General features: G+C 42.1%; 2 protein-coding genes across 2 annotated transcripts in view; one reads left to right on the plus strand and one right to left on the minus strand.

Annotated features, from left to right (window-relative positions):
• Positions 1-457: 457 nt before the first annotated feature.
• MCMBP (minichromosome maintenance complex binding protein) lies at positions 458-15270 on the minus strand. Its single transcript, XM_075424129.1, has 14 exons — positions 15196-15270; positions 14858-14899; positions 14333-14415; positions 12780-12898; positions 11020-11171; positions 10172-10272; positions 8176-8345; positions 7167-7290; positions 5931-6048; positions 4932-5097; positions 2119-2252; positions 1305-1469; positions 840-928; positions 458-584 (listed from the first exon to the last, which is right to left on the minus strand). Exons 1-14 carry the CDS (start codon positions 15268-15270, stop codon positions 458-460), a joined length of 1665 nt encoding a protein of 554 aa, XP_075280244.1.
• A 2630-nt stretch (positions 15271-17900) lies between these two features.
• The window catches only part of SEC23IP (SEC23 interacting protein), a 29630-nt gene continuing 25568 nt past the window's right edge, over positions 17901-21962 (plus strand). The window contains 4 exon segments of the mRNA XM_075423841.1: positions 17901-17962; positions 17964-18079; positions 18082-18179; positions 18182-18350. Coding sequence (XP_075279956.1) covers positions 17901-17962; positions 17964-18079; positions 18082-18179; positions 18182-18350 — 445 coding nt within the window.

Raw genomic sequence — 21962 nt, forward strand, 5'->3', positions numbered from 1 at the left:
GTCACTATCATGGTGCTGCTACGAGTGCAACGTGCTGTACAGTTCTAGATCCTAAGACAACGTTTCTTTCAGCTGAAACCTCTGATCCTCAGAATTCAGCCATTCCAGAATTGTATCACAAACTTCTTCCAGAACAGAGCCTGCCACTGCTGTGTGTGAAGGGCTCTGGGTTGAATTTTATTATTAAAGGAAATAAGTTTACACAATGTCAGTAGTAAAGTTTAATATCAAACAATTTGCTCATGTTACCAATTTTTCAATTACAAAACAGGCTTCAAAAAAATCTCATAAAATATGTTTAACTGGCTGAACAGATTTAAGTGTGTTCAGAGCGCAAGGGTAAATATCCATAACTTTTTGGTATAAATTATCTACAAAACCTGGTATAAACAATATTCCAATCTTAGTATGGGTGCCACCTAGGATTAGACAAATCTTCATAGCGCCATCCACAGTGTTAAAGTTCATTCCCATTAACGCATTTTTGCTGCTGAAGTCGGACTTTCCGTAATGCCTCCAGCTGCTTTGCCCGCAGCCACCTCTCTCTTGACAGCGTTGTCTGCCCCGCGCTGAGAGACAGGAACCTGGAGGGGCAGAAACAGCAATTTGGTAAGAGCTGGTTCACCTGTCAGGGTTGACAACCTAACCCAGTACAAACCCAGTTTTCCTCCAGTATCCTGTGAAGGAGCAAGCGGGGAGGAAAGACTTGGCCTGACTACGGATCTGTGAGGAGAGGCCCAAAGGAAGAGGCGATTCCTTCTTTCCGCAGTCAGCCTGCGGACTACGAGCGCTGCCTCCGGTTACCGCCTGCCAGGAAGCCTCGCGGGAGCGCTGCCCACCTTGCTACGAGCAGAGTTCTGTGCAGATCATCAGCTGTTATGCTCTCGGGGTCGTTCTTCCGCATTTCAACAAAGTCTTCTTCTACTGCCTGTGAAGGGTACAGCACATCATTAAGCAGCAAAAAAGAATCCTCGCTACGCGAAAAACTTTTAAGGAGCTAAACACCATAACGACCCTTCGATTACAGGAGCAGCATTTCAACTCCTTACTGCCAGGAAGCGAGCCGGAGCGAAAATAGGTGAGGTCTCATCTTTGAGAAGTTTTCGAAAGCAGGGAACTGAAATACTCAAAGAGTAGAAGTCCTCGAAGGCACATTCAGGACAAGAAAATGCTTCTGTCTGGTTTTTAGAAAACTTCAAGGAGAATCGCTGGCAGAGAAAGCAACGGGAAAGCACAGTAACATGCTGTTCAGGTGCTTCCTATCTGACTGCACAGTTGAAACATACTAGTGAAGTCTTCCATACCTTGGTCACTTCATCAGATATGCTGTAGTCCAACAGCCTCAATAAACTTAGGTAAATTCGGAATTTGTTCAACACAGAAGGGAGCACTGCCGTTAGGAGGCTGTTCATGTACTCTTCCATGTTGGGTGGAATTATCTGTGGTTGTAAGTGGACTTGGCAATCTGACTGAAAAATAAAATTACATATTATCTCTTTCCATATCCTATTTTTTTCCAATCCAAGGCTAAAGCAACAGAAGTCACTATTTCCCAGAATTAAGGTAGGACAATTCACTCTTTAAACATATAATGGTTCCCTTTTTGAAAAGCAGCGTGAAGGCCTTACTCCAGTGGGAACCGGTTCCACTTAGGGGTGAGAGAGCAAACGCTCAGTTCCCAAAGCTGGAGTGCGAGAGATCAGGTATGGGTAAGCTTACGCTACTCCATTTTTCTAGGGTCAATGCCAGATCGGTTGCTCTTCGTTCACGTGCCCGTCACCTCAGCAACTACTGTAGTAGAACAAGGCTTGGCGAGTAGCAGCGTAGCTGCAGGCTTTGCCCATTACTGGGATCTCTGCTAATAACTCCAGTCACTGCCTGGCCATCGCTGGACTGCCCAGCCAAGGAGGAGGGAAGGTCGATCCCTTGGTTCTCCTCCGACCAGGTCTTTGGCCCGGCTGCAGCCGTGAGCGAGAAGGCAGGAACTAATGCTGGTGTCAGACCCAGCCCTGGTCACAAGGCAGTTCTCCTGTCTCCGCTTGTCCCTGGAACGGGATGCGCTAAGGAAGCAGCTACCAGCTGTAGTTATTCCCCAAATTCAGGAAGACCTTGGCATACCGGTAGGAGTGATCGGCCCTCTGAAGTGATAAGAACGTTAATATTGCATGGGAATTCCATCTGGTGGTAATTGAAGTCATAATCCACCTTCTGCCAAGTGATCAGATTTCCCAGTGCTGTCACATTATGTACACCTGGAAAAGCAAGAACAAATTCTCTCACCACTGGACTTAAACAGATGTCAGACCTGATTTTTTTTCTTTCCACTCTGTTTTTAATGAGCAGCTTCTAGAAAAATTCTCGCGAGCATCCTGTTTCTTCCTGTGTCTGTGGTGTCTCCCAGATAGAGACAACCATTTCTTAAGACCAAAATTAAGAATTCTTGAAGGCTGTCAAGCCTAAATTTTATCTGGCCTAGTATCTGTGTTCACAGCTAATGTTTTCAGGGGTGCTACAAAGCCAGCTAACTATTTACAGAGAAAAAAAAAAAAAATCTCAAAAGAGGACAAACCACTACCAATTATCTGACAGAAAGTGTAATTTAACAGGAGGGGGAAGGTCTTGCTGGATCCAGACCATGTCAGATAGACCAGCAAGACCAGAACAGCTGAAAACCATACCCATTATCTTTTTGCCAAATTTTTATAGAAGTCACTTGCCTTACCTGGAACTAAGTTATTTAAAATCTAGGAAGTTCAGATTGACAAATTAACTGGTTAACTCTTGGAATTCTCCCTTTGTAACACTGACACGTACCTGACAATGTGAATTTCTCTTCAGCAGCGTTACTGCATCATGACACATCTACTGTTATGGTTTGGCCTTTAATGAATTAGTATTAATTTACTGCACAGTAAATAAAGGCAAAGTTAGTAAAGAAAGGTAAACAGAATATTGATGTTTACTTCTGGGACATTTTCCCTTTTGAAATCTCTAAGCTGTAACTTCCAAGAGTTCCAAACCAACTGAAGATACTTATTCTTCTCTAGGATTAAATTTTGTTCCCAACATTGTTACAAGAAATTTGTAATTCTTACTTCTTTACTCTAAATTCAGTAGAGAACAACGTCACACTAGCAGAAATGAACTAAAATTAACAAGCTTTTTTTATCTGAAATTTTTAATACTTAAAATATTACTATTTATTAAATGCTGAGGGTTTTTTTAAGGACAAACATTTTAGAACACCTATAAACCAGCACAGCAAATGGGAGTTTTTTTCATGTTTTGACTTTTTTTTCTGAAACAGAATGCAAAAATTTCCACTAGCTTTACTATTTTCTTTAGTGAAATGTTGTAACTTCCCTAAAGCAGAGTAACAAAAAAACCCCTGAAGACTCAAAACCAAGTGAATGATTTAAATGAAAAACTTTTAATAGCAGTAAAAAAACCAAAAGTTTCTAAACAGAATCAACCTGAAGCCTGAACGTCACGAGTTCTACCAGACTAAGTGCGTGCATGGGACAGAGGTCTGACACTCCTTGGGAAGGCCCAGCAGGCTCACAGCATCACACAGCATAACAGGCTTGTCAAGACAGCATTTTGACTTTAAAATAAAGTCACTTCCAGTGATATCCTGTTCCTCTTTCCTTGAAATCACCACAGATACCCATACTGTGCATTCTCCAGTTATGGAATTTGTAATTTGCAACTCACCTCTTATGTAGGTTATAATTAAATTAATTGTCTAAAGCTCTGTAGAAAGCACACTACACAGCGCTACATCAGCTTACAAGACAGAATCATCATTCTGCTGCACATAGTAACAGCTACTTTTTTCATCTCTAGTTTTCAGTTGGGTTTTCAGGTATGGTTTCCATATATACAGTAAAAATACAAAGCATAAGGGAGCAGCATATGCCTCCCCCCACTTCTTCACTCATTGTCACGGGAAACTGAAAGGCCAGTCTAATGAATCGGAGGAGTTTTGGTCTTAAAACCTTTTCCACCAAGTGTCAGACATTCTCCAGAGTTCTCCACAATGCCAACAAAGCCATACTAAACAAGGAACGACCTTGTTTCGTTATTGGTCATTTGTGGTCTGGGTTAGAGATTATAGAATCATAGAATGCTTTGGGTTGGAAGGGACCTTAAACATCATCTGGTTCCAACTCCCCTACCATGGGCAGGGACATCTTCCACCAGACCAGGGTGCTCAGAGCCCCATCCAGCCTGGCCTTGAACACTGCCAGGGAGGGAGCAGCCACAGCTTCTCTGGGCAACCTGTGCCAGTGTTTCACCACCCTCATGGTGAAGAATTTCTTCCTAATATCTAATCTAAATCTGCCCTCTTTTAGTTTAGAGCCATTCCCCCCTGTCCTATCACTACACACCCTTGTGAAAAGCCCCTCTCCATCCTTCCTGTCGGCCCCTTCAGGCACTGGAAGGCTGCTCTAAGGTCACCCCGGAGCCTTCTCTTCTCCAGCCTGAACAGCCCCAACTCCCTCAGCCTGTCCTCATAGCAGAGGCGCCCCAGCCCTCTGATCATCTTCGTGGCCCTCCTGTGGACCCGCTCCAACACATCCATGTCCTTCTCATGTTGGGGGCTCCAGAGCTGGACGCAGGACTCCAGGTCAATATAAGCATTTCTGAGTAAAATACCAGCAACTTCCAGAAAGTAAAATAGGGAACCCCCCCCAAGAGCTCAAGCTGTAAGCTGTCTGAGAAGGCTGCAGACTAGGAGGAAGCTAGCTCAAGCAATGGAATAGGATATGGAAACCACAGTTTTGTAATAGGAAGTTACCACCGGGACACAATTAGCATCACTGTCTTAAAATACATCAACTTTAAACCTTCCAGATGAGATTTTCTTTTTTTTTTTTGTTTGTTTGTCTTTTGTTGTTGTTGTTTATTTTTAAACAAAGAATGTCTACCTGTTGTGTCAAGCTGTCCTTGCTCAAGCTGAGTCTCATCTACTACAAGGGAAGTGTTGCTGGCAAGCTGCAGTACGCCACTGACCAAGCGATTAGCTGCGTAGTCTTTGTGTGGGATAAATCGGGAATGGTTCATGTTTTCGATGGTCATTTGTAGGCGATAGGACTGCAACAAGAAAAGAAACTAATCAGCACATGTCCTCTCCTCCAGCTTCCCTGGTAAACACTGCTTCCTTCAGCAAGAGCTGTAACTGGTGAACCTCCACAGTAAGTCAAACAGAACTTGTTGCTACAACATAGAACACACTTTATCCCAAATGTCCAAATGCTAAATACTTAAAATTTCCCAAAGGAAAAGAATGCTGTTAAGAACTCATATGAGTTTTGTAATAGGATCATCACCCAGGATGAGCAAAACAACAAATGATTTATTGCAGCAATACAGAATCACACAGAATCACAGAATCACAGAATGGTAGGGGTTGGAAGGGACCTCTGTGGGTCATCTAGTCCAACCCCCTGCCGAAGCAGGGTCACCTACAGTAGGCTGTAGAGGACCTTGTCCAGGCGGGTCTTGAATATCTCCAGAGAAGGAGACTCCACAGCCTCCCTGGGCAGGATTATTACCCCAGATTGAATTCCTGCGAATTTTCTGCAGAACAGTATCCACAAATTTGGGGATAAACAGTGATGACAAGATAATTAAATGACCTAAATGCCTAAACATATCAACCCAGAAAGACAAAGTGTGCAGCATCTGTCTGTCAGTTTAATACCCATGAGGATATGCTTTTATTCCATATTAATCCTACATGACTAGGTAAATAGGGACTTCAACTAACAGGCAAGCCATACCTCCATTTTTATCTGCCCTCTACATGGATAGCAGGAGCCTTCGCTTAAGAAGCCTGCCTTTAACTAAAATGTTATTTGGTTGGAACAATTAGTCCAACATCTACCATCAGAAATATTAAAGCTCTATAAGGTCGTTATTCTTACTGCTGGAACAAGCTGCTGGATAATGCGGTATATGTGCTCTGTGAAGATGCTATTTCTTGGACATCCACTCAAGTTGACTGTGAATTTTCCCAGAGGAAGCACATCTCGTCTTGCGTAACTAAACCAAAAATAAGACAGGTTAGGCACGCGTCTGATTAATGTGGCGAAGACAGGTATCAATCAGTCTGAATGTTGTGCAGTAGCTCTGATAGCTAGCAGGATTTCAGTGCTAACATATGTAAATAACAGCCACCTTTTCTTCCTTCTCCAGTGCCCAAGGAGCTAAGTTAGGCTGAAGGCTGCAGAGGAAGGCTGTGGTACATTTATAGTGCTGGAGATCCTGCAATGTGCCTTCCAGACATTCTGTTCTTCTTGTGCTTTATTGTTACTCAGTAAACTTACTCCTTCATTCTTTTCCTTTCTCGTTGCCCAATCTCAATTTTTTCCCTGCTTATCATGTTCATTCATTTCCTTTACCTGCCCTCAGCTCTCCTCTCCCTCTTCTTACTGTACATCTTCTCCCCATTCTTGACAAATTTCAACTTTTTTGTGATAACAGCTAAGAAAGAAAACACATTCTAGTCTAAGCGTTGAGTGTTCATGGTCCCACTAGAAAGAATGAAGAGTGTGCAGAATAACAAAAACCTCCACATACTGATACTGAAGTGCTTCTATTCACACAGGGACAAGGGTTCCGGGCAGACTGTAAACCCAAACCCACCATAAATCTTGTCAGCTCATGATCATGCAGCCATGGCATGACAGCTGGATCTCTGCCCACACCACCCGCCTCGCTGAGGCAGAGAGGTATCTTACTGCTTTTGACACATCAGCTGTAGGTATGAGAAAGGTAAGATGTCTGCAGTTAGTAAACGCCGCCTTTGAGAAGTCAGTTGCATGTCCTATTCAGTAAAAGAAGCTAGAGATAAAAAGATGCTTCCATGCCTCAGTTTAAAAGTGTATCTTAGAGATTTTGTCCAACTCTCAAAGGAACACTGAAAGGATATACTGCCACAAGACTGGCCTTTTAACAAAACTTACTGTTGTTTCAGGCAATGAAATCTGTTTACAATGTCAACTATGACAGGGCAACTCCAGCTAGATGAAGCACTACTGGGATAAGTACTATTTAAGCTGTTTCTGCCATTTCTTTGCAGAGTGGTGAAGAACCCCGTAAAAGGAGATTTCTTTTAAAATATGAATATATAAATTCTTAGCAAACATTTAAATACTTACACTGTAGAGATGAGATGCAATATAAGGTATTCAGCAGCCAAGCTGTCTCCCAAAAGGGCGTGGGTGAGGAACCCAAGCAACTCGGCTCTCACCGGTGACAGCTCAGACATGAAATTAGAAACAACTGATAAAAGAGCAAAAGACAATGAATGTCAGAAAACATGCTGTTCCTCACCCTCTTCCCTCTGTATAAACCTTACTTTCCATTACAGTTTGATGAAGAAAAATGGTTACTCCAAAGCAGTTTAGGAAAGATAAACAAACATTCACTCATTTTCCAGCTGAGTATTTACTGGCTTTGGATAACCTGAGTCACTTGACATCGCCTTGGAATTTCTTTTTTTTTCATTAGATATTGTGTAATGCATTTGCAGAAGGCTGTAAAGTTTGCAGCCAAATTTCTAAAATAGATAGCCTATCCATACTATATTGAAGGCAGGAAAAAAAACCCTCATTACACATAGCACAGATCAGGACAACCAATGCAAGGCATGCAAGGAAGAAAATGATAAATATCATTTAGAGGTTTGCATGCAACAATTCAATAACAAAAAAATAAGTCAAATAGCCCATGAGGAGTAGCACAGTTGCTTAAAAACAGAATTTCCTTATCTTCTTCACAGTATTATGATTCTTTATGTTGTCAGTATGTTTCTTATTTTCACTGTTCTAGTAAATTGGAAATCCAATTTTCCAGCAATTCACTACTCCATTTGAGAACAAATCAAAACTTATGGTTGAACAACTTGGTAAAATCCTTGGGCATGTAGAATGCAAAAACAAGTTTTATATGAAATACATTTATGTCAAAAAAATAACCACATAAGCAACACAAACGCTTGCATCTTGTCCAGTTCTGTGGCGTTGAATGGTTCCTCCACTGACCAAAATTTAAATTCAAACCCTGCTATTGACGCATTTGTCTCGGAGCCTACAAGTATTTGTCCACATGCAGTAGGAAACCGCACATTTACACGTACACAGGGAGAGGTCAAGTTCAGATACTCACAGGTTTTACTCTCCTCTTCATTAAGGCAGGCAGGAAGTAACGGGTTAATATGTTGTAATTTCTGTGCCAAAATCACATGGATTCTGGGGACTAAGGAGGCTGGAGGACTGTGTACTCTCTGTTCTTCTGCAGTGTCCATACACTCCATAGGATCGAGGGCTGAGTTGTCCCTAGGGAAGAGCACAGCGCAACTGGGCTTGGAAGTATTCCACACAAATTTCTCTCCGGCTGACGAAGAGCTGCTGGAACCAGGCCAGGAACAGAGCACATCGGAACAAACAACATCCACTCCCAGCTCCTGGTATCTCCACCCATATTCAAACTACCTCCTGTATGATTTTTATAAACACCACAAATAGTAAATCACAATTATATAACGTTATAGAAATGTCAAAGCACGCTTGACCACAAAAATTTGGATTCTATTATTTTCAGAAAATAGTCAAAACCTTACTTTTCTGAAGAAAGCCCACAACCCATCCCAAAACCCAACACCCCAAACAAAAACACATTTATTATTTGCTGCATCATGTAATAAGATGTAGCTCCAAAAAAAATGTTCCACACTGTTCTGTCCAGCATGTACTGAATGAAGTCTAAACAGTAACTGATAAGAAAACAAGGCAATGATTTATTGCATTTGTCTATGTATACACATGTGGAATTTTCATATTCCACCTGTTTCTGGAGCCTGACAACACGATCTTCTAGACAGTCACATAGCAGCCATATCACTGGCTGAGTAAAAAAACAACAAAAAAAAGAGTAAATAAAGCCTAACATACCTCAGCTCAAACTTGAAGGTATTACCTCTTAATTTAAGAGTTCAGATATGTAAGTTTGGCTTTCCCTGACAATGCCTTACAAAATTCCTTCCAGGTGGTTTTCATTTGTTACATAGAAATTAAAGTCCCTAAAGTGACTATATCCAATGACAGTAAAGTACAAATTTAATCATCTTGTACCACTTTTAAAAGCTGAGAGGCTTCGTAACTTGAAGGCCTCTTCAGCAGTCCACCAACTATCAGCTCTTTCCGCTACAAGAAACATACTTTGTTTGCATTCAAAATGCTGCTAAATGGTACTGTTTTGTCTGTTTGTGATAGAATGACAAGCAGGAAAACAACAACTCATGACAGACCAACTGAGCTGTCAGTCTGGGATTAGTTGTCAGACAGATGATAACCAAAAGCAGCTGACCAGGCTGAGTTAGCTTTTAAGAAGCTGGCGCTATCAGGGATTCACGCTGCACTCTCCGTATTGTGCTTATCAGAAAGATAAAAATCACCAACAGAAATAAAGTGCAACGGTTCAAGACATCAGTAGAACATATGTTAGACTGGTCAACAGTTTTATTTTAAAAACAGACTTCTTTCTTCCTTCTGGATTAGTTTGCGTTTTGTCAAGCCAGTAATTGCAGAACAGCAGGTGAAGTGGGAAGTTTCTATCAGCAGTATAACGTGATGATATACCTTAATTAATGAAAAAATTCATCCCAATTTTTACTCATTTTGGTCACTTTCCTTCTCCATGCACACATGCAAACTTTTTTTGGTTTTTTTTTATATTCTTCAGAACCGTTTATGTTAAGAACTTTTATGGACTTGGAAAGTATTTCAAAAGGACGTTTTATAATTTGAAAGCTTATTTAAAAGCTTCATTCACTATTCACTCATTCGTTGAAAGTTTAATAGGCATGAAAGAGTACAAAACATTTAGCCATAGAAACACTTTCTGCTTTGCAGACTGTACAACAGCCTAAAAAAAAGACACATCGTGTATCCAAGGGTATGGGTGTACGAGAGGACAATGGACTTCAGTTTAGAGGACGGTGCGTCTAGCACTTTTCACATCAAGCTTTTTTTGAGCAGTAAAATTCACCTCTTAAGCATAGCTGTTATGTATTTACACAATTCCCTGTCTGCATCAAGGGGACAGCCAAAATATTGTACTCCTTTTTCCTTCATTTCAGGATCGCGCATCAGGGGAGCCTTACCTCTCTTCAGTGTTCACTATGCTCAGCACCGGATCCACAGACAAAATACCATATACCTCCAGAACATCGTTGACTTTGAAGCTATCCCAGCTCTCATAGACCTGCCGCAAGGAGAAAATAACAAAATAGAGGCAGATGGGCCAGATGCAGGACTGAACACAAACACAGACAAAAGCAAATATCACAGCTGCAGACTGAGAACAGTCTGTGTGAGGAGGTCTCTCCTAGTCCTCAGTATCAGCAAGCCTACATCAGAAAAATAAGTTTCTGCAATCGCGTGCTTTTCCCCATTGGCATTCTTTTGCTACAGATGTAAACAACTGTATTCTAATCTGATTTATGAAGATTTGCTAAATAAGAAAGCATTCAACACACAGTAACAGCAAAGAAATTTTGTGGTGTTAGTTTCACAGTCAATATAGAATACTACGGAATCAACAACTATTTCAAAGACAATACAAAAATGGGTAGTGTAGCATTTTGCTTGTTCCACCACAACTTTTTTCTTTAAGAGGACCAAACCTAAAAGCAAAATACCAGGAGTCAGTATCAGCTACACCCTTGAGCATTCAGTAACATTTTTGTTGTTTTGCTAAGTGTAGTGAGAATGCGCAAGCTGTAACAAATACTGCTTAAGGAGGTCAGCAATTCACATACATTGTTTCTCTTCACTAGGGCTGTAATAATAAAGAGAAACAATGTAAATATATGTAGGAACAAAACTGTGGACTTCAAATACAATTTCTGTGCCTACAGACTAATGCAAGACTTTACTTACTCCCCAATTTCAGATTCTGCCTGCCTCACTGAGGCCGCAGCCACGCTCGTCATCTCTCCACTTTTGTTACCTTGACAAGACATGCTGGTCCCTTCTCTCCTGGCAATGGAAAATTTAAGTCAAGTGGAGGGGAGCAGTTGGGAGAAATGAGATGATGACCTGCAGAAGCCTCCGTTTCTAATCTCTTCGGCTCCACACATCCATGGATATCACCTCCACTGCCTGAAAAATACAGGATTCATAGGCTTTTAAAACAGAAACGCAAAAGTGAACAGCTTTCTTCAATGAGAAACACAGAATTAAACTAGTTTAACAAATGTCCAAGACAAAAATATTTAATAAAGCAATATATTTGACAGAGGATACGTTTACATAGAATAGAAAAGCCTCATAAATGCATATTTTATATCATCAAGATAAGGGTGAGCACTGGTGAAGATCTATACGTCTTGGGAACTCAAACACAGCCAACAATCTGAATTCCAAAATGTAATGCTTAAACTATGTGAAAGGAATTTTTCTAAATTTGGTAGGGCTCTAAAGGTAGTATTTTCCTGCAGCTCATGGTCAAAAACACAGATAGTTCTTAAAGGTAAGAGTATGCATCAACATAACAGTCCACATTAAAAAAATCTCTGTAGATTTTCAGCAATCAAAGCTATAAAAGTCTATTCCACAACTGATCAGTCTGAGTCTGAAGATAAAACCTAATAAAACATTTGCAAACTGGCAAGAACACAAAAAGAAAAACCTGAATTCAGCTAATGAGCCTGACAGAAATATAACACTGAACAAAAGAAAGCATTAGCTTCCATGATTATTTTTTTTCTTTAACAGGACTGACAATTTTAAACTAACCACTTTCTCATGTCTGAAAGAAAACATGCCAAAATCTCCAGAAAACACCCATGTCAGTTTTAAGTGGCATCTCCACAGAAGAGCATCGAGACAAATCATTCACAAACTGATTACAGCACAAGTAGGAATTGCACACTCTCTGAACACCGCTACACTTCACCATGAGGGTGGTGAAACACTGGCCCAGGTTGCCCAGAGAAGCTGTGGCTGCCCCCTCCCTGGCAGTGTTCAAGGCCAAGTTGGATGGAGCTCTGAGCAACCTGGTCTGGTGGAAGATGTCCCTGCCCATGGCAGGGGGGTTGGAACCAGATGATCTCTAAGGTCCCTTCCAACCCAAACCATTCTATGATTCTACTCTTGGAAATACCATGCTCTTAAAAGGTGTAACAGCTTTCTTCAGGATGCTTTGAGTGTGTGGTATTAACCTTTATAAAGCTGGACTAATCAGTCTCCTGTCAGAAAACAGGGGAAGGCTGGAAGACATTTTTCAGACATATACTACTGTTTGTAGCAAAGCAGCACCTAACTGAGATGTAGTTCAGCTTCAATTTACACAATAACCTCCACACACAGAGCGCGAGAGAGACAAGATTACGTGATTTTCCCCAGATTACCATAAAATCTGCAATACAATGCGAAATTAAACAAGAACTCCTAAATTTCAGCCTGCTACTATAAACAGTGCGTGTGCTGTTACATACAAAAGGCAACACACAACTGTTGCTGTACAAAACATTAATTTTAGGAATTAACTCTAGAAAGTAGTACCAACAAGTCATACAAAACACATACAACATGAAACACTGTAGGCACTCCCACACTAATGACTTCAACAAAGCCACCAAACTAGTTATGACGGCTGCATTAACATTGCTGATGCAAAAAATTGCAAATATTTCAATTTTTGATAATGAAATTTCTGCACATTCTGGAAAGATATCACAATAACTGTTCATCAGTAATGCCTATTACCCATGTGCTGCTCTTTCTGCTTAGATGGATGTAGATCCATATCCTCATCTTCCTCATAGCTCCTCTTGTGGCGACTTGGTGTGTAGGATGTTGAAGGACTAACTCGGGCTTGGCTTGCACTAATATATGCGTAAAATAGAGGATTAAGGACAACTACAGATTCAGTTGAGAACATTCAGGCAAAGTAAGGTGGTTTTTTTGTTTTAAAAAACCCCACCAAAATGCCATTATTCTATTTTGAGCAAGACATTAAAATAGTGATTCAAATTCTCACCTAGACATCGTCTCTTCAGATACATAAATAACCTGCTTAACAAGTATACAGCTATCATTGGATTTTTTGAAAATAGAAACTAAAGAACACTGAGTGCTATTCCGCTATCAGTCTCTACAAAACGGGGGTTTTCACACCCAGAGAACATCCTTGTGGTCAGGTACAATTCAAAATCTCAAGACTTTCTCCCCTGCATCTCAACCCTGAAGAACAGACATTATAATAATATTTAAAGACTTGCTATCTGATACAATTGTTACTCTAAAAAGAAGCACACAGATAATGGTTACATACTTGTAAGATAAATGAATTTTGAAAAAGCTAACACACTTTTCCTTTTCTTAGTCTGATGGGCAACTACTGAAATCATGTTTAGTATTTCTATAACAGCTTGGTTCACTTTAAATTTCCAGTGCTGCAGTATTTTTCTGTAAGCTTTGTTCAAAAACTAACTCTTCTCAATCATTTTATTACAAAAATTGCATTAGCTTAATTTTAAAACTGCACTGGCATTCTGTGCTAGTGACAAGCAGTAGTTTTCTCAAATTCTGAAGTCAAAGTATGAAAAACCAAATCATATTAGATTTACCACCAAATTCACATCTTTGTAAAAAGTGCAATATTTTTTTTCCAGATGTCTCCCCCACTCCTTTGGCGGAGAAGAGAATACAAAACTCCTAAAGGGTGTTAAAAGAAGCATCCTGTATTGATTCCACTCAGACAGATCAACTTCCATTTCCTAGAAGAAAATAAAGATGATTTGTTTCTCCCCCAGACCTTTCCTGTACTCGCTGAGAAAGTGACATACTGTGGTTCAACTATTATAAACACAATACTTCAATTTTCCAAGAATTATTGTCTTAACACGCTCAGCTACAGATGTTTTTACAGGTTCCTGTAGGAGACTCTCACTATGTAACAGTGTCCTAATTTAATCAGAAAATGCAACAGAATTCCCATGGCTCAATTGAAGTTTCTCATTTTCTAAACATTTGCAAAAGTTAACAGAAATTTTCAAGAGCCTCCCAAGCAGACATGAAAATCTAGCCTAAATCCCTACTAAATCAAAATCAGTGCTCCTAGACTCCTTTGTATCCTCTCTGCACATATAGCACAACATCAGATTTTCCTTATTACTTTTTTTACCACCTCTCCTCACCTATCCCAACTCACACAAAAAATCCTATCTCCTTAAATGTAACAAACTAGTCGGCGATCACTGTTTGTATAACAGAGCACTAGCTCGGACAAAAAAGATATTTCTTTCACCCATGCTGACTCGCCAGGCACTGGAACGCAGTAGAAAGTCTGTCTCTCCAAGGTGACTGTTTGCGAGGAGTTCAAATCGATTTCCTGCTGAGGCTAGAATACCAACAGATATTTTGTTAAAAATCTGATTAGAGTTTGTTTTCTTTTTTTCAACTAATCCCACAGATTCAGTTACTTCGCCAGAAGTTACAACAAGCATGCAAGTGAATCCACCCAGTCTGTATTTGTAATCCTTTGATTCTAGTATCACTGCACTACCAAAAGTAAAGTGTTTTCCATAGCAGAAAGTTTCAACATCAAGAGCACGCCCCTCCTCAAGCAAAACATTTTAAATACAACAGAAATGGCTTGAAGCCTGCTGAGCTTTAAATGCCCACAAGCAGTTAAGAATACCCTGCTTTCCAAACCTGAGATTAGTTTTGCATTTTAAGAGCAGTATCTCAGGAATCCACGGGTGAGTGCCAAATAAGATGTACTGTACTTACAAACTGCATCTTTCTGTCTAATACGTTATCTCAAAATTTGTATAACTTACCCCACATTCTGCCACATCTCTGTATTTACCAAAATGCAAAACCTGTCAAGAAGGAAAAGGCATTATGTTTCTAACAGCATCCTGAATACGAAACACATCAACATCATCGTGGTCAAAAGTCCTTCAAATACATACTTTCATTATTTTAGTAATTTTTATTCCTCAACACAAGTGTAAGAAGCGATGTATTACTGATGCCATTTGAGTCATATAAACAGAGTTCTGTTAGACAGTGCCCAGATTCCATAGGTTTAATTCAGAAACTACAGGAAATACAAAGACTAGAATAGACACAACGCTAAACACTTACTAAAATAATAAATTAGTATTTCACTTACACGTGCATTTGTGTTTGGGTCAACTGTTTCATATACTCCCATGTAAAACTCAGGATCAAACATATCTTGAACCATGCAGCGAAATTTCACTAAACTGTTGGGCTTTAGGTAATGTACAGGAACATCATTCAGTGATGGAACCTATAAAAAAGAGCTTATTCTAAACATCTGAATATATATTAAGAAATGCTCTGAAGTAAGCCAAAACCAGCACAAAAGCTGTCACCAAATTACTCTCTGATCAGCCGGTATATCCTAGTGTTCAGTCACTTGCCTCAAATCCCATATTGTTGTTGATATGATTAATTGCCTCTGACAATTCAGTGCCTTATCAGGTAACATACTTAATATTTTTTGAGTACACCTCCTGGCCTAATCCAAGCAGTAACAAAGTGCGTATATCTCAACACCAGAAGTTTCTGCAGTAGCTGTTACAGATAATAATTACGATTATCAGACGCTTAACAGTTCCCAAATTCTTCCAGTTCCAAAGCCATCATTCCCATTCATTTCTCAGTCCTCAGATTGGACTAGAAAAGAAATGCACTTCAGTAACTGAAACCATAGGAAAACTGCACAACATTTGAAACTGACTCTTAAACTGGGAATTATCGCAGCTGCAGTATTAAATAGAATGTATTACTCATTCCCACTTAACAGCACTTTCATCATGTTATGTACCAGTGGTACCACAGCAATTGCATTCACAATTTCTTATAACAAAAGGCCATTGATAACCTGTATGTTAATTTCCAAGTCCACATTGGGGGAGTCTTTTTCACATGTTTGCATGACAATGGAAAAACAGAACAAAAAAAAAAAAAAAATCAATGCCTAAGCATGTGGTATAACTTGAAATAATAAGACTTGCAATAAGAATAGAGTTTTCAGATTTTGAAGATAAACTCTTTGTTGGAAAAACCCCCCATATCCACCATTAAAACGCAACAAAACCCAGAGCTGGCCCTATAGGAAATGGCATTTTAACAAATATATATTCCCTTATGTTTATCTTGACTAAGAATTAAATTCCTTGCTTTCAATTCCTTCTAATGCTGTAAATTTAACACAGTTTTGCCACCTACATTTTGATTTAAACTGTCATGGAAATATTAATTACAGAATACTCTCACTGACAGAGGAAGAAAAAAGAAACCCCCATCATTTTCACTTGTTTTTTAAGACATGAGTAGCACAGGTTTGATATGAAAGTTTCTAACCCACTTATCAGTGTTCCACAATGCCATTTTCACCACAGTCCTTTAGAAAAATACCAGCTTTTGAACTCAAGAGACCATGGTTTATTTTTAAACCTAAAGCACAACTTCCTTGGTAAACTGCAAAAACCAGGCCCGATCCAGCCCAGTAAGGCACAGTTTTAACAGAAAGTTGTTTTTTTTTTTTCCTAAAACCTGAAAGCCCAAGCACCTATTTCTTCGACCCACACAAAGTCTGCAGCGTCGTGACAAAAGGTGATGAGAGCAGGAGTTTCTCGACAGCAGCTCAGACACTTGGGGTGTACAAGCACTCACTGCAGGCTGACGGGAGACAGGGCAGGCATTAATGGACACCTTGACACATGTCAGTATGTCAGCTCCTGCCATCCGCCAGCTTGCACCACAGACAGGCAGCACCCAGCAGCCACAGCCCAGGGCAAAACAGGACCCCGGAGTCAAGAGGATCTGCTTCTCCGGTTTCAGTCGGGATTTTACACCTTTGCTTCACACACCGGTTAAAGCACCTGAGATGTCAGCAACGCATCGCAGAGACCAGGCTGAAAATTTGGAAGCGTACTTGTCACGCGAAGCAAAGCATGTCACCGCAATAACCCAGAGGTGAAAAGAATGAAACTTCAGAATGGCACAGCTCTGAAAGGATGAAACAACCTTACCCAGTTAGTAGCATTGTTTTCTTTTAGTTTCTCCTTGAAGTATTCGGTTACCTTCTTTTCCCAGTCAGAGTTTGGAACATTTTGGGCTACAAACAAAACACATTTACGTGCCTGTTAGCATCAGATAGCAGACTTGTACTGAGCATTCCCCTAACACGGTAAACAATTTAAACATTTACTCCTATTCTGGGCAAATGACTGCATTTTAGACTATTCTATGCCTCTCCCGATGGCACTGACTTCCCGCCTCAGGCGAACAGGCCGCCCTCAGCAGCGAGGGAGAGCTCCGAAGCACCGCAACGCACCCAGCCAGAAAGCTGGGGGGGGGGGGGTGAGGCACACAGATGCCCGCTGCGGATTTTTTTTTTTTTTATTTCAACGTGCTTTTAGTTAAGATCCAGCCTAGCAGAGAATCAGCTTCAGCTGATGGCACTGGTAACATAGCTACGGACCGACAACCCGCGTAGGCAGCACGTACTGTTCACAGAACCCAAAAAACGCTTTTTTTTTTTTTATTATTTTTATTTTCCTTTTCCGCATAGCCGGCCCGCCGAGCCGCAGCAGACCCTGCCGCCCGGCCGTGAGGCGCCCGCCCGGCTCGGAGGCCTCCGGAACGTGGCTCCCCGCCGGGGAAGGAGGCAGCGGCCGCCCGCCCGCCCTCCCTGCCAGCCCCGCTCTCCCCGCCAGCCCCGCTCTCCCCGCCAGCCCCGCTCTCCCCGGCCTCGCCCGCTCTCCCGCCGCCGCCTCGTGAGGGGAAGCCCCGGCCGGGCGCCCTCAGCAACGCCGGGAGGAGCCCGGCCCGCGCTCACCGAAGATGCCCTGCACGATGCTGAAGGGGTTGTTGAGCCAGTCGGCCACGCACGGCATGGCGGGGGCTGCCGGAGCCCTGCAGCCGCCGACTCCCGCTCGCAAGCCTAGCACGGGGGCTCCTGGCTTCCGCCCTCCTCTTCCTGCGGCAATGGCGGCTGCTGCCAAGGCCGGGCCCGCCTTATCCTCCTCACCCGTACGAGGAGAGGCCGTCAGGGCGCGTCGCCGCCGCCGCCATCTTAGAAGCGGGCAAAGCATTGAGGGCGGAAAGGGCCGGGTCGCCGCCGGGGAAGGGGACGTGGCCGGATTGCAGCCATGGCGGCGACGAAGCCTGGGGCTACTGGGGGCACTAACTTGCTCTTCTCTTCCTCCGCTACCGAGTTCAACTTCACCGTGCCCTTCATTCCGGTCAGCCAGGCTCCGGCTGTGCCGCCGGGCCCCGCTCTGCTGGCAGCCGGTAGGGAGGGCAGCCGGGGGGTGCTGAGGGGCCGCTGTGAGGGGAGCGGGAGGGCCCGGAGGGCTTGCGGGGCTGTGCCCCACTGGGCTGCCCCGCAACCCCTCCGCGCCGCAGGGTGAGGGGCTGCGGGGTCGGTGGGAGCCCTGAGGAGCCGAGTCGGGGCCTGTCAAGGGGTGCTGCGGGCCCGCTCAGCGTCTGGGCCCGCTACCTGTGGGTTAGCCCCGGATCTCTCCTCAGGGCTCCCTGAGCTGGGTGACGCTGCCAGCTCTCGGGCGTTAATGCTTCGGGAAAGATAATCTGCCAGAGATCCGCTTTCTTGTTTGTGCTGAATAGCTGGTGCTTAGTTTTGTGCCTGGGGAGAGGGGGTGAGGATCGTGTTTTCGGTTCATTGGTTAGCATGCTTGTTTCGGCAATTAAGAGAGCTGCCAGTACTTCCATTCAGGGTGTGCTTGGTGTTCTCGCTTTTAAGCTCCTCTCCCGTGCTGTTGTTCTCCCTCTGTGAAAATAGCTTGTTAAGCAGGCACCTTAAATTTCCTGCTTAGTTTAGCCTTGGTTTTAATATCCTTTCCTTCTAAAACCTTAATGGTGTTCCAGGCACACGCTTGTGCAACTTAAAATCTGATGCTTGGACAGTTTCAAATAAAGGAATAGATTTTTTCAGAACTGCATTAAGTCTGAAATTAAAGCCCTAAACAGTAGAAATTAATCTAGAAATCAGATAATTTAAATTTTACTGCAATGGTATAGACTGAGTCCAAAATCCAAGACTTGATTTCAACACTGTTGTGTTTTAGCTATGATAATATATCTGGAAATAATTGGAGTACATGTCTAGATTTAAAAAAAAGGTTTGTCAAGTCTGCCTTGGAAACTTGTATTTAGATGAGCTATGTCTTTTTGGATGGGAGCAATAAAAGCATGAGGACATTATTCTTACTTCTGTGAGGTACATAGGTACCATTACTACTTCCATTTTTGCAATCCTCATAGTTTTTCTTGCTTGCAAATATAGTCTGGTTTTCACTTTTTAAAAAAAGGTAATTTTTAAGTGCTAGCCTGACCAGTAGCTTTGCACAGATGACTGCCGTATGGCAATTTCCTGAAGATTTCAAGCTAGCCATGGAGAAAAGCTGATGGGATTTCATTCATGCGGTGAATCATATATTCTGCATCTCACTTAAGATTTGATTGGGTGAAGGCTCATAGTTTTGCAGCTGGACTGAGTTTCAGTGCCAGAGGTTGTGCCACATTCCGTGTCTGCTCCAGTAAGGCCCCTGTCCGGTTAAATGTTCTGTTTCTGTGGTCCATTGCACTCACCGTTTGTCCAGCCAGGTGTCGTAGGGATCTGGCTGTGCAGAGCAGTTTGTATCTTGAATCGTAGTTTGAAGCAGGAAACTCTTCCTGCTTCAAGCTCTTGAGTTTGAATTTTACATTGTATAACATGTAATAAGAATTGATCTCAGGAACTGTTTGACATCTGACAGCGAACATTAGGAAGCTCTGTGCACTCATAAATTTGTTTGTTGTATCTCTAAGTGAGTAAGAAGTGTTTCGTGCTTTGTGGTTTGACGATAGGAGATAAATTCTCTGGGTCAGGTGTGGGTGAAGTAACCAATATGCTTACTGTAACCACTGTACTTACTGTCGCTAGAGAGGAGCATTCCCCATGAGGAAGTGGATGAAAGTCACTTGTGGTTGTCGGGTGATGATCTGTGAATGAAGGTTCCACCTTGTATAGGGAGGGATGGCAGGAGGTTGTCACACAGTTGCTGTTAAAGAAGGACTGTTTTGTACATGGGAAGAATACTGCCCTTGTGTGTCAAACCTGTACACTCACAGGAAATTTTTAAATTTGTATGAAGTGCTGCTTTTTTTGCCAGTCTGGGCTTATGTTCCTATGTAGTTTTTGCAAAGTTAGAAAAAGGTAGAGTAGAAAGTAACGTATTGTGTTGGAAAACTGCGTGTGTGTGTGTGTGTGTGCGCGTATATATATAAAAGTATAACTTTGGTTTTGGCAGAACTTATGTCAATGCCATTTTTCAAGGAAATGTGCAGTTAGACTAGATCTCTGAAACCTAGTTGAAATTGGAGAATAGTAGGTGTTTTATGAATGAGCATTTGGTAAAGGCCTTGAAAACTCTTCAGCACGTTGCTGTGTGTGTATCATGATATGACATGGTGAGGTGGATTGCCTGCTCCGCTACCAGTTATCTTGGAAAGCGGAGAATTGGCGGTGTGCTGTGCGGTATGCTTCTCACTATTGCACAATGTTTATGAAATGCAAAAGGAAGAAGAATTTAATTGTTTAGAAGATGAGACCTTTTATTTAGTATAAATGACTGTTTTGCTTGTAGCTGGGAGAAAATCCATGGGCTTGACTTCATAGCAGTGGTTGCTTATAAATGGTTTTAGTATTCTTCACACAATGGTTCGCAGACATCAATTTTGGGTTTTGTTCATCAAAGTAGAAGAAAATGCTATAGGTGAAAGTAAGAGAAACTGATAAATGTGGTTGATGCTTGCCTTAAATTGACACCATCTGAAAAGACTACTAAGTAAAAAGTGGTTAAAATAGTCCTTTTTAATCACGGCAGCTGCTGCTTTCATGATTAATTAATTAGAACAGCAGCTTCCTAGGGAGACTTCTCTGTGGATTCCCCTGTGCTCCCTTGATACTCTGTGTTACAGTTACGTTGGCTGCAGATAAAGACATTCGTTACTGGCTGCGTGTAGCTGCAGAGATGCTGGTTTCTCTGTTTGGCTGGGGACTGAGTAGCAGCGAAGCAATGATAGCTTTGTGGCTTCTTTCTCGCAGCCTGGGGTTTATTTGATTGCCAGAGCAGATGACAGCGCTCATGACTTCTGCAGATACGTTGACTGCTTGCAAGGTGCTCTTCCCTCAGCAGGCAGGCAGTGATGGTGAGACCATCCCAGGTTTAACTGAGCTTACTGCGAGACCTGTGATAATGTCAAACCGCTTTTCCCCCCACTTGTTACTAGATCACTGCAAAGCAGAAAGCTGTGATTGACCAGGACCTGGTTTATGTATTTCCTCAGTGTGAAAGAGCATGAGTGGCTTTGCACCTTTTTAAGGTCTCTCCTGAAATTATGCAGAATGGGGACTTATTTTTCTGCACCGGAGATTTAGTTCTTGCACCAGTTTAGAGTAGAATTTTTAGAGAACTGGAGTAAGTCTTGCTCATCAGGTGACTTGGAGCGATGAGTTGTGGTCACCTTGGAAGTCACAAGGGAAACTGTGTGATGGTGCTGCTGAAGGAGCAGGCGTGAATGGATTGCTTAACCAGTAGGTTTGGTCCCTTTGGGAATGTCCTTAAGCTCTGCTTTTGAATTTGATCTTAGAACTCCAAAACCTAGCATGTCAGGTCCTATGCTCGGTAACTGTTTTCACGGTGAAAGGAAATGAACCAAGGCTGCTGTTGCATATGGTAGGCATAAGGGAAATTAGAAGGGATTTTAGTGCCCTGGAAGCAGGGATCTTTGCCAAGATGACTTGGAAAGGCCCTGACTTCAGTTGTGTTTTGGTCTCTTATTTCAGATTTTTAATTTTTGTTGCTTTATCTGTGTGCACTAAGTGACTTCTGTGGTCCATTT

The sequence above is a fragment of the Opisthocomus hoazin genome, chromosome 6 (assembly GCF_030867145.1).
Source record: "Opisthocomus hoazin isolate bOpiHoa1 chromosome 6, bOpiHoa1.hap1, whole genome shotgun sequence".
NCBI classification, from domain to species: Eukaryota; Metazoa; Chordata; class Aves; order Opisthocomiformes; family Opisthocomidae; genus Opisthocomus; species Opisthocomus hoazin.

Coding starts and splice junctions, on each gene's coding strand:
- MCMBP (XM_075424129.1), bottom strand. CDS start 15,270: ATGGTTCAAGATATGTTTGATCCTGAGTTTTACATGGGAGTATATGAA. Junction 6,049..7,166: donor TTGCATCTCATCTCTACAGT/GTAAGTATTTAA, acceptor TTTTTGGTTTAG/TTACGCAAGACGAGATGTGC. Junction 2,253..4,931: donor AGGACAGCTTGACACAACAG/GTAGACATTCTT, acceptor TTGCTTTTCCAG/GTGTACATAATGTGACAGCA.